This window comes from Mchenga conophoros, linkage group LG10 (assembly GCF_057382185.1).
Source record: "Mchenga conophoros isolate Kocher_MC1m ecotype Shallow Benthic linkage group LG10, M_conophoros_male_GT1.1, whole genome shotgun sequence".
NCBI lineage: Eukaryota > Metazoa > Chordata > Actinopteri > Cichliformes > Cichlidae > Mchenga > Mchenga conophoros.
In genome coordinates, this window is record NC_140535.1 from 5,303,896 (window position 1) to 5,319,687 (window position 15,792).

General features: G+C 40.1%; 1 protein-coding gene across 6 annotated transcripts in view; it reads left to right on the plus strand.

Moving 5' to 3' along the window:
• robo3 (roundabout, axon guidance receptor, homolog 3 (Drosophila)) overlaps positions 1–15,792 on the plus strand; it is a 164,103-nt gene that overhangs the window by 106,616 nt on the left and 41,695 nt on the right. For 3 of the 6 annotated variants that reach the window (XM_085288285.1, XM_085288286.1, XM_085288288.1), the window contains exons 3-7: positions 9,057–9,214; positions 9,777–9,897; positions 11,381–11,519; positions 12,467–12,594; positions 15,192–15,203. In XM_085288285.1, the coding sequence (XP_085144411.1) occupies positions 9,057–9,214; positions 9,777–9,897; positions 11,381–11,519; positions 12,467–12,594; positions 15,192–15,203 (558 nt within the window). The remainder of the gene's footprint in view (positions 1–9,056; positions 9,215–9,776; positions 9,898–11,380; positions 11,520–12,466; positions 12,595–15,191; positions 15,204–15,792) is intronic. The other 3 variants (XM_085288289.1, XM_085288287.1, XM_085288290.1) reach the window with 1 other exon arrangement.

Here is a 15,792-nt window from a genome sequence, read left to right on the forward strand (position 1 = left end):
TTTCAGTTCCTTCTGCAGATTATTCCAGGAAGCAGGGGCAGCGTATTTAAAAGCCTTTTCCCCCAAAGTAAAGCGCTATACAAATACAGGCCATTTACCATTTGACAGATAACTATATCTGTTTTCCCCCTGCCCCAAACAGGGGAGGGGCACTCTTGATTTCTCACATTTTAGCGCTTATTTCAATTTTGGGTGGTAATTTATATTAAGTGACTGTGATAGTATATATTAAAGCATCGTAAACAGAATCAGAGCATGACATGAATATTGAATCCAATGTAATTTTCTTGGGCTTGCTTCATGATTGTGTTGTAAGAGGAGGTTTATCTATGTTAATAACAGGCTTATAATCTGCTTGTAATGCATCATGGGGACTTGTGGATGTCATTTCAGTGTTGTCTGAGCACAGTGGCTAATAATTGGTTTTCCAGGGGTTTGCTGTGAGACATGCTAGGGCTTTCGTCTAATGTTAATTTGGACTGCAGAGATTTTTCTGTCAGCTTCTGTCCAGGATTGGTAGCTACTTCAGTGCTCTATCAAATTTATTATTTGAGTTGCTTTCTTTTCAATGCATGACCCTTTTAATCACAGTGAGAAAAAAGTGACTTAGTTCTCAGGCTTTAGGACCTAATTTTTTTCATCTAAACAAGGAAATAATTTTTCGTGCTCTTATCAGTATATCTAGTGAGAGCAGCCATTAGGTTTAGTGGTTGCATGGAGAGAGTCTTGTTAAGGTTGGGTGGGTGGGGGTGGGCCAGCTGCTGTGGCTGTTAAATGGACTCAGCAGTAGCACTCGTGCTATGGCACATTAAGGAACAAAAGAAGATGGAGGGAATACATTTGTTGGTGGAAGTGGACCTGACATCAGTGAACACGTTATCCAAGTGTGTTCTTGAAGGGGGAGGCATCAAGCAGCACTACTTGGGCTGAGAAGGTGACCCTTGTGGGCTTCTCAAAGGAATAACTGAAATATCCTCTTGATGTGATTCTCATTCATTTAACTTCAGCTCAATTTTACTACTGGCCACACGAGCATTTCCAGGAACCTAAACCACATTATGTCGTTTAGTCAAGGCCATAAAATACACAGGTCAAAAAACTAAATGGCAGCACCAGGACACAAAATGGAATTGCACTTCAAACCAAGTCATGACATTCCACATTTCAGGTCAGAGAATGTAGATAAAGAAATGGTAAGAGCTTCATCACAGTGTGTGTGTGTGTGTGTGTGTGTGTGTGTGTGTGTGTGTGTGTGTGCACTGCGGGGGATTTGTAATCTCCAGTCAGCCTGTAGATTGCTCTGAGCTGGTCATATTGGATGCAGACGGTGCTTTACTGTATTTGCTGCTACAGCTGCTGTGCAGCATATCTGCACAAGTGTGAGTATTTGTATTGGGTGTGGTGATGAGGAGGAGGAGGAGGAGGAGGAGGATGGTGCTTACAAGGACATCTGTCTCCAACTGTGAGACCCCCACCTCCCCCACGTCCTCTAAAGGCCTTCCATCACTAGGGAAGCAACACGCATACACACCAATATCCTGCGTGGGCCGTTTCATCATGGTGTAATGGCTGATAGGGATCGGAGGGGGTCCACTCGGGGTAATGACAGTGGCTGATAGAAGGTGGCTTCTGATGAGGGCCCCTGATGGGCCTGAGGGCCTAGACTGATATTGCCTTGAGGAACAAGCAGCACCTATAGGGAACAGATAAGATGTATGTATATGTGTTTTTGTGTGTGTGTGTGTGTGTCTAAGCAGGCCTGATAAAGGGATAAGAAGGATGTTGTACTTGAGCAAAGGCGCAAAAAACATCAGCATGTCTTTGCATGTGTTTACACCAAAGCAGATTGCTTCATGTCAGGAAAGGATGTAAGCTGATGGATTGACACATGACCAGCTCAATCCCCCACAGCAGAGCTTGAACCTGAAGCTTTTTTTCAGTTCCCCCTCCTTCCACCGTATGAATATTTATTCTTTTGTGTGTGTGTGTGTGTGTGTGTGTGTGTGTGTGTGTGTGTGTGTGTGTGTGTGTGTGTGTGTGTGTGTGTGTGTGTGTGTGTGTGTTTCACTCCTTGGAACATTAATGACAGTGATAAAGGCATTTAATCAAAAGTGAGCCAGAGCTAACACCCAGAGGTGTTTTTTATGTCCAATTAAATGCTTAAGTGGTGCACTGATATACAGAAGGGTCCTTATACTTTACCCACGTGGTAAATCACACTAGTCTCTTGGTCACAGTAAGTATTACTTCTGTACTTTTTTTTTAATGAAACAGATTAGCTATGATGGCTTCATTTTCAGGATGAGTACTCTATAATTTTCAAATCAATCATTTTGTACACTACAAGCTGTTGTGGAAAGGCTGACAGTAATCAAACAGATATGGTAGCACGTAAGAGAGGGTGATGATGTGTAAATCTGTTTTCAAGAGATTAAAAGTGTGGATGCAAAAAGAAATCTCTTTAACTATTGTTTAAGTGGGTGATTATTTTCTCGTCTGGGCTTTTTGTTGATAAAATTCTTGTTAAAAATACCCAAACTGGTCTATTTGGGAACTTTGTTTGAGATCAGTATGGTGAAAAGTTTAGGTTTTAGGGTTCTGAATGAATCCATAGAGACCATTGAGCATTGCTTAAAAGTATATGAATTAAGATGTTTAAAGCTCATTCTATTAAGAAATGAACACAAAATATCTGCTGACCACTCTGCTCTTTGACAAGTCTTAAAATGAGATAAAAAGAGCAACAAACCATGACATATTGTACCATTTCAATATTTATGTTGCAAAAATTAAGCCAAAATGCAGAAACAGTGTGTGAAGTGTGTAGGAATTAAGAGAGAAAGAAGCTGCCAGATGCTTCTTATCAGATTATTAAATCATCAGCAAGTGTGACTACCTCTTGTTTCTTGACCATAATGCACAGTGCCATGTTTGACAAAAAAACAAACACAGCGTATCAGAATCAACAAAACAAGAATTAAGGTGCCTAATCAAAGTCCAAACATCAACCACATTGAAATGTTGTGGCGGAACCTTAAGAGGGATGTGCATAAAGGAATTTCTGCAAATCTCAAGGAACTAAAGTAACTTTATAAAGAAATCCTTTCACAAAGATGGAAGTGGAGCTGGGCGATATGAGATTTTTTCATATCACGATATGTTTTTTTCATTTCAGGCGATAACGATATCTATCACGATATAAGCCAAATAACTATATTTGTAAGATTTAAATGTGCCGTTGCTCACAAGTAAAATGTGAAATAATCAGCAGCTTGTTTTTATTTAAATATTTATTTCCCATAATAAGTTCAACAGGGTAGATGTACTTAAGGAACATGAGACTTTTTCAGATAAATAAAGGCAAATATTGCAAACTACACAAAAGGCAGCCGCTAAAGCGTTTAAGTTTCAAAATAGAACAAACGAAACAGACTAAATTGTCAATTCCACTTAGAAACAAAATATTAATTCTAAAAATAAATCTTAGTTTGTTTTACAGAAGAACAGACAAAACTGACTAACTTTTGTCAATATCAAATAAACTGAGAACTAAAAGGAAATTCTCAATCTCTCCTTGTTGTATAGCTTAGCTTTTCAAACAGTTTTAACAGTTACTTTAGTCTGACAAAAGCCGAATGATGAATTAGCGCTTCCAGTCAGAGACTGAGGCTACGTCCACACGTACACGGGTATTTTTGAAAACAGAGATTTTCCGTTTTCGTTTTAAAAAATAATCCCGTCCACACATAAAGGCAGAAATGAAGGAAAACGCTGCTATGAACATGCCAAAGCAGCAGGTGGAGCTAGATTCCTAACCGTGCAGAAATGTTGGCCAATCAGAAGTCTAGAAGCCTCGGTGGGAAAAAGTAAACAAAGCTGGGGCATAGAAGCAGAACCGAGTCGTATGTGTGGAGGGACAGTAACTGTGTGTATATGTAAGCATTTAAACACTGCAGAGAGTAGAATTAACAGTAACAGTATTGTAGAAATTCATTTCACCGAAACAATAACGTGGCGCACAGTGTGACGCATGCACCAGTTTATTGTATTTCCAGACTTGCTTTCGGCACAATTTACAGTGCACGCTACTCTGTTTTTTGTCAGACTTGAAATAGCCGAAATACCTTCACACTACGGAACTTCTATGGCTCTTCCGTTTGACAATCTCTCCGGCGTTGGAACCATCATCTGTTTTCTCTTCGGTCACGCTCGGTTGATTTTTCTAGTCGGCACACTCATTTCCTCCATTACGCGCTGCTCCATTACCCGCTGGCTGCTTCCCAAACAAACACACGTGCGGCTTGGCACTTGTGCTATACGTAACAAGTCACGCGACGTGACGCTGCGGCTGTGATTGGTTCGGCTCTGCGCTACTTAATTTGGATTGGCTGACCTTTTTTTTTTTTTTTTTTTTTTTTTGAGGACAAGAGCGGCGAGGTCTATCGCGATAGCTTAATTTCTCTATCGAGTAAAAGTTATATCGCGATACATATCGTTATCGTTCTATCGCCCAGCTCTAGATGGAAGAGACTAAATATAGAACATAATTACTTGGAGTGAAGGTGGTTTTACAAGCTATTAAATATGGGATCACACAGTGTTTTTGGTGTTTTGGCTTCATTTTTGATAAATAAATCATGCAGTTAAATATTATGTAACAATGTAACAAGTCGTGTTGTTGTTCATCTAATATTTGTACTTTAAGGACTAGTAAAGCGCTATACAAATACAGGCCATTTACCATTTAATAATTTGAAATTTGGCAAGGTTCAAGAAGGAAGGAATGTGTTTTTGTAATAATTTTTTGACATATAAAACCTTAAAACTGAGAGTCTCATAGGAACCGTGAAGAGGCCACTAGGAAAGCTGCAAACACCAAATACCTGCAGAGAATAAGGCAAGTCCTGAGGAGTCAGCTGAATGGGAAGAACAACATATTTCATTTCCTTCAAGATCTTTCTTTCATTCAGAACTTACACCTTGGCGGTCGTCAGGTACCCTGCTGGGATAATAAGCTGGACAAATATATATCTAAAATAAAATTGAAATGTAAAATTGTTATCAAATATGAAATGATCAGTAATGCTTGGTTTAAATACCACAATGAATGAAATAGCTGACAAATAAAGAAACCTCATGGATTGATCTTATGAATCCCATTTTGCCACAACATTGTCCACAACTGTTTGAATTTGGACAAATGTGTATTGTCATAGTTGTATGTATTTGAATGGGAGAAGCTTTTCACTGTCCATTTGCAGGATTTTCACTTTAATCTTGTGTCTCGTATCTCCTTATTTTCTATGTCTGTGCTTTGATTAAAGTGCAGCATTCAAGCCCAGTGGTGGGGATTACTCTGGCTTTGTTGAAGGGGTTTAAAGAAAGGGTCAAAGTGCACCCTCTTAATTTGGGCCCCCAAGGGCCTCTAGGTAAGTGCCGGTGCCTAATTAACATCTAGAGACCCTTTTTTTGCTCAGGTTTGGTGCTTGTGGAGGGGTAGAATGGGAAGGATCAGGGGCCCCTGGAGCCATGATTTCACTGTGGTGTGTGACAGGTCATCGCTGCAGTCCTTTAACCCCACAGCATGGTAATTCAGACCTTCGGTCCAATCAGCTGTCCTATTTCATTTCTCCCTTTGCGTGACAAGATGGGATCCTGAGCAATTTAGTCAGGTTTTTGTAATCTGCTATGAATAGTGGTAAGAGAAATGTTGGCAGCAGGCATAGATAAGGTCAGGGGTGTAGTTTGGCATATCAAACAAGGATTGGAGTGACCAGTGGGATTCAGCAAGCCCCAAATACTCTGTGGCAAAGTAATTGGCCATCAGGATATGGGGCAGAATGCAGTCATAAGCTGTCGTTTTAGCCCCGAAAGAGGCACAGATAAAGACAACGGTAACGTAGTAGTTCAAATGAACTGAGTAGACGGGTATTTTTTCAAGGCAAACATAAGTACCAGCTGTGTTAGCTAATGAGAAAATGAAAAATATCCTATTCTCTGCTGAAACACCAATATACCCGTTTCCCATGACCTTGATTACAAACAGAGCTGACTGAGTTATCCCCACTCTCACATTCAAAGAGGACACAACGCTATCTTGACAGGAAGAAGAATGAGCCTTTGTGGTGTACAGGCTGACACTGAGATACCACACAAAGCCAGGTGATTCAGATAAAGAAATGCTCTCATATGAATGGATAGATGGATGGGCCGATAGATATATGGATGGTGATGATAACCATAATATCCTGGGGGCTTTCTTGGCCTGTGGGCGTTGACATGAGGGGAGATGTGTCATTAATCAGATGAGCCAGTGACCCTCCCCTGTTGGCCTGTGACATTACAGCGACATTGCTGCTGTTCCACTCCAAAGGTCCATCACATATTCTTGTGTGCATAGACACTCATGTCTTATAAATATATTTAAGCATCTTCGCTCAGTCCTGAAATCTGATACCTTACAGTAAGCTATTAGCTTACAGTACTGTGCTGACAATTTAGGATAGTTTACTTTGATTAAATCTAAACATTTAGTTTTTAATTTAGTGTCAGTAAAGATGTCATTTGACCATTAAGCCCACCACCTGTTTCATAAATGTAGAGATTATCTCGTATTTATTGGAGTGCTTTTTCATAAATTCTGCACTGGTGCTGAGTTTAAAATTAAACACTAGGGATTACACCAGCCACCACAACTATGTGTTCCTGATGATCTGATCTGATTGATGGTCTGATATCTTTGAGCATAAGAGTAACACACGTTCAACACCGATTTTTGTAGTTTCCACCACAGCAGGTGGGTATTACAAACTACAGCCAGTCTGTGTCTGGCATAATGGCGCAACTGGTAATTAATAGAAAACGGCCTTGTTAAATAGGAAGCAGCAGGAAACACATTCTTTTCTATATTCAGTAGCTGTCTTTTGCATGTAGTGGCACAAGCCATGTGATGTACACTTGGGAGACCAGTAGAAATGTACTGGTACTAATGCAGTAAAACAGTGGTCCCCAACCTCTTTTGCAACACGGACTGGTTTATGTCCGACAATATTTTCACGGTCTGGCCTTTAAGGGCTCGTGGATAAATACAACAAAATAAAACCAGTACCAGTAGCAAAAGAAAGGAGATTCATTCATAACACACGGGAAAAGACCCAGAGAAACAATAAAAATAAACAATAATGATAAAAACCAATAAAAATCCTGAAAACCATAAGTTTCACACCTGCGCCTGGTACCAAACGACTCACAGACCAGTACCGGTCTGTGGCCCGGGGGTTGGGGACCACTGCAGTAAAAAGAGCACTCACACAATAATGCAACTTCTTTCTCTGGTCTAAAATCTCCAACTTATTCATACCTCAAATTTGGGGAAAAAACGTAAAATGTGTTTCGTCTGTTTGAAATCACAAGGTGAGAAATTAATATAGAATTGCATTTAATTTGTTGTACATGTTATGCAACAGCAAGACAACCCTTTGAAATTTTCCCCGAACGTCACAAACATATCTGTCAGTTTTGTGCGCAGGGCATTTTAAAGAAGATTTGTGCTTTCATGGGGAGGTGATATACTCGACAGCTTTTTTGAGTAGTCTGTGAAGAACTGCCAGTGTAAATTAGGATGCCAGTTTTTGACATGACTTGCACTTTTAAGATGAAGTAACAGCTTTCTCTCTGTTTGACAGCCATAAGAGCCATGCAGATCTTTGAACACTCAGGAGAGACTTGAGAGACATGATTGGAATGTTATTATATTGATATGACTCACTGATATCAGCGAGACCCCCATAATGTATAAAAATCAGACATACCATCCTCTTACATTAATTAATCATCTATCAGCTCCTTGATGTTCAAATCTCTTGTCTCCTCATGCCTTCAAAGAAAACGTTGTGGAATATTTTAGGGCAGAACTGTAAAACCACTCAAAATTGTACTTTGAGAGAGTTGCCGAATGACTTTGGAAGTTTCTTAATAAATACTTAAGAAAATATGGCTTGATTTACTTTTCAGATCAGTTAGAGGCTTTTTGGAGGGTGTCTGGAGCAGATAAGAATGACACAGAAGTCTTTTCGTTGCTTGCAAATCCCTAGAGTGGCTTAGGCCAGACTTACAGCCTGCAGGCCGGCATTGGTGTTGGCCTGTTCCTCGTGGACCATTGTTGTCAGTACATCATCCCAGACAACAAAACCATCTTCCACATCTGTAATCTGAGAGGTCACAAAGCTCTAGAGACTGAACTGAGAAAAAAATAGCCCGATGCCTTCAGGTAAAAGCCACAAGATGTTGACTACAGAGGGATGAATTTGAAAGGAGGCACTGTGACCCGAAGAAAAATCTCTCATGTTTTATGAATAGACTCCAGCAAGGCATAAGAAAGGGAGTTATTTCTGAATTCAAAGTGACTTCCTGCAGTCGATGTAGTTGATTTATTTGATGTGTTTGTTTGAATGCTCATGTTTTTCTTGTGTGTATTTATGCATATATATTTGCCAAGGGAATGTGTGTGTTTATCTCAGAATGAGCTATTTACCTACTCGTGTGCACCACCTACAAGAGCCTTTTTTATTGATGTACTATGATGAAGCATGAATGACATCCAGTCAATGGAGATCTCAGGGACACAGTATCAATATTATCAACAGCAGTGCCTTACTATGTTTCCTATTATTCAACTCGGTGAAAGACGACTCTAAGATTTTCTTTTCACCTTTTTTGTTGATTTTAAAGGCTAAATATCGTTGTTACCACATATGACAATTATAAACCCATTTAAACAGCAAAAAGTTTACACTCATTCTGAGCCAGCTACAGAGAGCAGGATATTTGGCTTCTGCAAGCCAAGTATCTATTGGTTAGAGACTGAAGCCCAAGTTGTTCTCCAATGCATTCACTGGAGTGTGAGTGTTATACAGAAAGCACTGGTGACCAGTGTTGTGCGAATAGGTGAATTAAATGTTTTGCATAAAGCGCATTGTGTGCTCAAGTAGAGTAGAAAAGCACTGTATGACAGTCCATTTACCATCTGCCTTCGCATCTTCACCTTTTTTTCCCAGTTCTGAGAGATGATTTCCGTCAGACGCCCAGTGATGTGGTGGTGGCAGCAGGGGAGCCGGCTGTCATGGAGTGTATCCCTCCCAGGGGCCATCCGGAGCCCACCATTTCTTGGAAGAGAAACAACATCCGGGTCAATGATCGAGATGAAAGAATTACTGTAAGTTAAAAATAACCTAAACAAGTCTGGTTTAAGGTTCAATTGCATTTTACTTCTGGTGGAAGTTGTTACTAACTTGTCAGCTTTTTATACTTTTTTAAAATAAAATTTCAGGTAATTTTCACTCATTAATTTGTATTACTATTAACAGAAGACACTGAGCTGATAGATGTTAAAAGACACATTTAGAATACCAGACTTCCACACACATTACCCACTATGACCAAATGATGAATTGCGGCTTATTGAAGTTAGTTACCACAAACAGAGCAGTGAGTGATGCTTGTGTGACGACTGGCTTGGAGCGAGAGCCCTTGTCAAGTAATTTTAAGAACTAGCCAGAGAGCCATTTGTCATAACACACACTGAAAATGACAAAGTGGCTTCTCTCTCTCCTCACTAACATGCCTCAATATCCTGTTTCCAACATCTTTCCATGTCTTCTCTCTGTCCCCTCCTCCACCGTCGTGTTTCCTTTCGTCCTTGTCCACTTATCCACTCATCTGTTCCTTTCTGTTTCATCTTTCTGCTCTTCATTCTGTCTTTAACCCCTCGATTTCAGATCCGTGGAGGAAAGTTGATGATTTCAAACACCAGGAAAAGTGATGCTGGCATGTATGTGTGCGTTGGAACCAACATGGTTGGAGAAAAAGACAGTGATCCTGCTGAACTAGTGGTATTTGGTGAGTTGTTTTTACTGGGATTGTACTGTAATTAATCAAAGGACACTCAGCTAGCAAATATCGTCTGGGAAACTAAACATGAAGTCATACAGTCAACCTTATTAGTATCAAATAACCTTTTGGGAGCGTGCTTGATTGTTGTAGTGCTCACACAAACGTAATGGCAAAAGATAGATTGTTAACAGAATAAATTGGAGCTAATTTGCTTCCAGCTGTTAGCCAATTGGCTCATATATTAAGACAAATTATCAATATAATTCCTCTGATCCTTTTAGAAATAATTCTTTGAGTTAAGTTGCTTCAACTGTGTTAAAATGTTCACTATAAGATTCCAAAAAACAGTGAAAGTATCTTGTATTTTGTGCCTGTCTGTATTTTTCTGGGGTTGGACATTCTTTCCTTGGCTGATATTGGAGGATTAGATTCATCTTTCCCACCCAGCTGCTCTTTGCTTTGCTCTCTTGACTTTTCTCCTCCTGTCTCTGATTCTCTGCTGTGCTCTCAGTGGAGCAGTACCACAGGCATCAAAGTGTGTATCGATCCCAGGAAACAGATGGAGAATTGATATTTTCTTTTCAGTCCCTTGGATCTCCTGTTCACCACCACCCACACTGCCACAAAATTTAGCTCCTTCTGCACATTGTAGTGCAGCAGTAAACTCAAACCCTGGCATGTAATGCATAATCTATAGATTTATGGTTCCTTAAAATGCATGGCTTGGCGCTTTCCCTAATGTTTAATATTACTGCCATCTGCAAAATTGAAAGATAATAGCCAGTGCACATCTGCACTGTTTTTTCTGCCCATCCATTTTCTGCTCTCGAATCACAGACTGAACAAAGTTGTCAAGACATTTCTCACCACCGCGACTTTTTATACCTCCAGCTGTGGGGAATGCTTTCACACTGACTATGATCATGGAAGTACCTGCAGCTCTGAGTCTACTTAGTCTTACTTGATTCTCCAACATGTTTCACTGTGATGATTGGACTTTGGTATTTAAAAGCTTTTATTTGCTGGGTATTGAATTTAACCTACTGCAGCAATCTACTTCCAATGCTAGACAGGCTCTGTCAATTTTGAGATACTGCTAACACCTGCTGGTAAATATTTATTACCAGCTTGTGTGTGATTTGGTGTGGGGTCATTTTGTTCCTCGTTTTGTCTTAATAAAAGTTTAATTGTGTTCAAATCAAGTATTAAGAGTCATGGTGAGAGTGTCCCATTTTGAAATTATTTTTAGTGCGAGGTTTAACAATTCCAATCCCTCAGTGTTTTTTCCCCCCACATCATTCTGAGTAAACTGCTATGGTGCAAATGGACATCAAATTATTCTCTTTATACGGCCAGCCTATTCCATATGTGTCCACTCATCCATTACATGGGCAGTCCTATAAAGTGCTAACAAATGTGAAAAGTCAAGCTGTAATTAATAGGTATGAATTCTTGTCCTCTTTCTGCACTCATATCTGTCTAATTTCAGAGAGGCCAGTGTTCACCAAACAGCCGGTGAACCAGGTGGTGTTGGCAGACGATACAGTGGACTTCTCCTGCGAGGTACACGGAGACCCGACTCCGACTGTCCGCTGGCGCAGAGAGGAGGGCGAGCTGCCTCGGGGCAGGTCCGACAACAGCAGCGCAGTGCCGTTGCTGCACACTCACAAATCACTGCACTGAAACTCAATCCCCACTGCCTCACTGTTACTTAGATACATCATTTGTTGCTCCAAATAGCACTTGTTACTATCATTTCACTAATAATATAACAGCTTCCAATTAGAGAGCAACTGTTTGTCCATCCGATTTTCTTATAGTTAGGTGTGAAGGAAAGTAATTCAGATGATTTTCTGTGAGTGGAGGAAGTCCAGCTGACTTGAATTTGCCCCAAAAATTACATGTACCGGTATAAAAAAACATATTAAAGAAAAGAGAAAACACTATCATTCGCTTTTTTGTATGTAACGACCGAGAAACGGAAACAAATCAAAGCTCCCGCTGAGCTCGTAATGATTGCTTTTTAAGTGCTGTGCTGCTTACAATACAAATAGAAAGTTATTACTAGAATCTAAATGTGTGAGTCCTGTGGCACAGCAGCTTGTGTTAGTAACGGATGGACAGCCATCCCTGTCGTAAGCTACTTATTTGTTAATCAGTAGAGTTTAGTACTACGAGACATGCTCAGAAAGGAGTATCATGTGGTGTTTGCACCATGACACCATCACTGTGTTACTGTGAGAGCCCTACTCTCTCACACCTGTCTGCATGATTGGATGAAACTTTAATGACCTGTCAGGGGAAATAAGGTAAAATGTTCCCTTGTCAACAGCACGACTCAGGCCTGTGTCCACAGAGCTGTGCAGTAAACACAAAGCTGTATGTTTAAAAATCTGATTGGAACATTTAAACAGCCATATTTTTTTTTAAAACATGAAAACTACCAAAATGTATTGTTCTAGTAGTGACAACGCTCACACATTTACTGAACCAGACAATGTCATATTCATTCAAACCATCTTTTGAAGATTTCAGAACATGAATGTAACACTTGCGTTGACGTTTTTTTTCCCAGATTTGAAATCCGCAGTGAGAATAGTCTGCGTCTGACCCAGGTGCGAGCTGAAGATGAGGGCACCTACACCTGCGTGTCAGAGAACAGCGTCGGCAAAGCGGAGGCGTCGGCTGCCCTGCAAGTACACGGTACAGATGTACACAGGCACACTTATATATAAGATGTTTTAGTTTTACTGCATTCGTAGTGATTCAAAGTGTAAAAGGCTTTATTTAAACATTTCACATATTTATGTAAGATGTTTTTTGAAAATTAGAAACAATCAACAATTGCACAGACTTATTGAAGAATCTTTCTAGAAATACGGTTTGAACAGCCATGATCGCACGAGTAAACTGTTTGCACAGATGGGCAGCTTTGCTATGATGCACCACAATCTGCCCACTTGTCACCTACAGGAATGCTGTCTCATTTCATTCTTGTTCTTTTCATTCTGGTTGTTTATGTCAGATGGCCAGGATTTTAAGAACATTGTTTCTACGTGGAGACATCGCCTATTAAAACATCAGAAAAAGAGGCTGCTAGACATGAGTTGGTTATAACTCCCCCATATCATGCCATTGGTAATCCACTGTTAACTGAAGATTACAGAGAAATGAAGTGAAAAATGGATTTTAAGTTCCTTTCAAGCCTCAGCTCGTCATTCCTCTGGAGAGAGATCTGAGATCAAAAAGAACTGAAATTGCATGGGAATAAAGTCAGTCCCTTGAAGAGAGATGCTCAAATGAGAAAGCTGTCATTTGTGATGATAAAAGGGAATTTTTAGAGTTTTATTCTGTAACACTCGGTGCAGTGAGTGGGCCCTCTGGTACTCCTGAACACTCGCACATACCTTATGCTCGTATATGTATAAAAATTCAGCAGTGAACAGACAGACTGATACATTTAAAAAAAATAACATGCAGAAATACACAACATGCACCTACCTGTGCATAATGCACTTTTGAAATGGTGATTTCATGTATTAAAGAAGAACAGCTATCCAAACCTACCTGGCCCTGTGTGAAAAATGAAGTGCCCGCTAAACATCTCTCAAGGATTGTGCCACCCTTGGCTGTCAATGAGTCTTGCACTGACGAGGCGTTCTAGTCCACTATTCTTTGCAGAATTTTTTTAATTCCTCCACATCGAGTATGAACAGCCAGTTTAAGGTCATGCCAAAGCTTTTAAGGCCAAAAAAGGAAGGTGTATTTTGTGTCTTTCTGAGCCATTTAGAGGCTGGTGGTGTCTATCAGGGATCTTTGGGGCATGAACAGATGGCCAGACATTTTCCTTCAGGGTTTTCTGGTAAAGAGCAGAATTTATGGCTGGTTAGCTTCTGAAGCAGCAAAGCAGCCCCAGACCATAACACTGCTGCCACTGTGTTTGACTGTTGGCACGATCAGAATATCTTTTGGCAAACTTGAAATTGGCCTTTGTGTTCGTTTTAGTCAGCTGTCTACTGCGTCTGCGACCCAGTGTTTTGTGTATTTTAGTTTTTAGTCTTTGATCATTGTATTTTCTGTGTTTCCTGATTTATTTTGAGAGAGTCTGGTGTGTCTTTGTCATTGTATTTAGGTTCACTTCCCCTGTGACGTCATTAGGTTCATTTGTGTCATGTGTTTCCTCATGTGTTTCCACTCCCCCTGATCATCCCTTGTGTGTATTTAGTCTGCAAGTTTCTGTTCACTCACTGTCAGGTTGTCTGTTATGCCACACCACACCATAGTTATCACAGATAGATTCATAGTTTTTATCGCTAGTTTCTTAGTTTAGTTATTGTACCTTTTTCGCCTTAGTTTTCATGTTCTTGTGCTTCTGCCATCAGCACAAAATGGTTCAAGTTGAGTGCAGTGTTTGCTCTTGGATCTGTCAAACAAACACATCGGCGTACCTCGCCGTGACATCAGCAGCGGTTTTCACCACAGGACTCTCCCATGGGTGGCACCTTAACTGAGGAAAGGAAGGCCTGCGGTTCATTAGATGTTTTTCTGGGTTCCTTGGAGCCATTTTGGTAGGCCAGTCACTTTTGGGAAAGTTGTTCCAGATTTCCTCCATTTGTGGATAATGGCTTTCACCATGATTCACTGGAGTCTTAAAGACTCCAGTGAATCATGGAGTTCTCAGATGAGAAACCAGTCTTACTAACTGGTTTCTCATCTGTTCTTGAGTGTCTTTATATCATGGCATGACATGTTGGTTTTTGAGATACCCTACTAAGTCCTGATGTACTGAATAGAGGACATCCTGGGCTTTCCAATGATATTTCATGTGTTTGGGTGGCTTCCTTTGGCTCCAAAGAAGGAAGGAAATACCAAAAAAAGTTCAATGGGAAGATTGTTTTTTCCTCGGTTCTCAGGAGGATAGAATCAAATATGTTTGGATAACTTTTTTTCCGTCAATAGATGAAATCATCATTTAAAATCCTAATTTTGTATTTACTCACATTATCTTTGTTTGATCTGAATCACTGTCATAAGTGTTGCAAATGTGCAAAAGAGCAAAGAGAAGGCAAATTTTGCAGCACTGTAGCTGCAGTGGGGATCATAGGAATGCAACACAAACACATACAAAGGAAAATATATATTCTATTAAACCACAGCTAGTTACACGGTTAAGTAGGTATGGTGTTCCAAAATTTCAAATGTTTGAACTAGTTTCACCATCCATCGTCATCTCATCATGTTATTCAACTTTCTTTCTCTCTTTTCTTTCTTCCACCCATTTCTGCATCACTCCATCACAGTCGGCCCATCCTGTAAGTATTCCATTTCATCCCATCTGTGTATGGTTTTGTGTGTCTGTTTGTGTGTTTGTTTATGAGAGTTAATACAGTCCTACAGGTATAAGCTGTTTGCTACATTAGAGACCCAAACCTCTACCCTCTAGCACAGGTGCTTTTTCTGCCAATTAGGACAGCAAAGTATTAAAGCTAAAAACAAAAAACAAAAAAATTGAAGGGTAGAAGGGTTTTGACCTTTCGTTACACTCATAGATGGAGCTTCAGTTACTAGAAAAAAAACCCCACTGTAAAACGTGCAGTCTCCGATTTAGAGCACAAACACTCACCTTTTGAAAAATAAATGGTTATTGCTGATTAATCCACACAACAACAAAAAAAAGAGTTATAAGGCAAAGCAGCCCCAGACCATCACACTTCGCCGCCGTATTGGACTGTTTGTGTGACAGCCTTTTTATGAAATGCTGTGCTGTTTTTACATCTGATGTAACGAAATTCAATTCTCATCAGTCCAAAGAGTATTTTTCCAGTAGTCGTGGGGATCATCAAGACGTTTTTGGCGTACATGAATTGGGTTATTGTGTTCTTTTTCGTGAGCTGTGGTTTC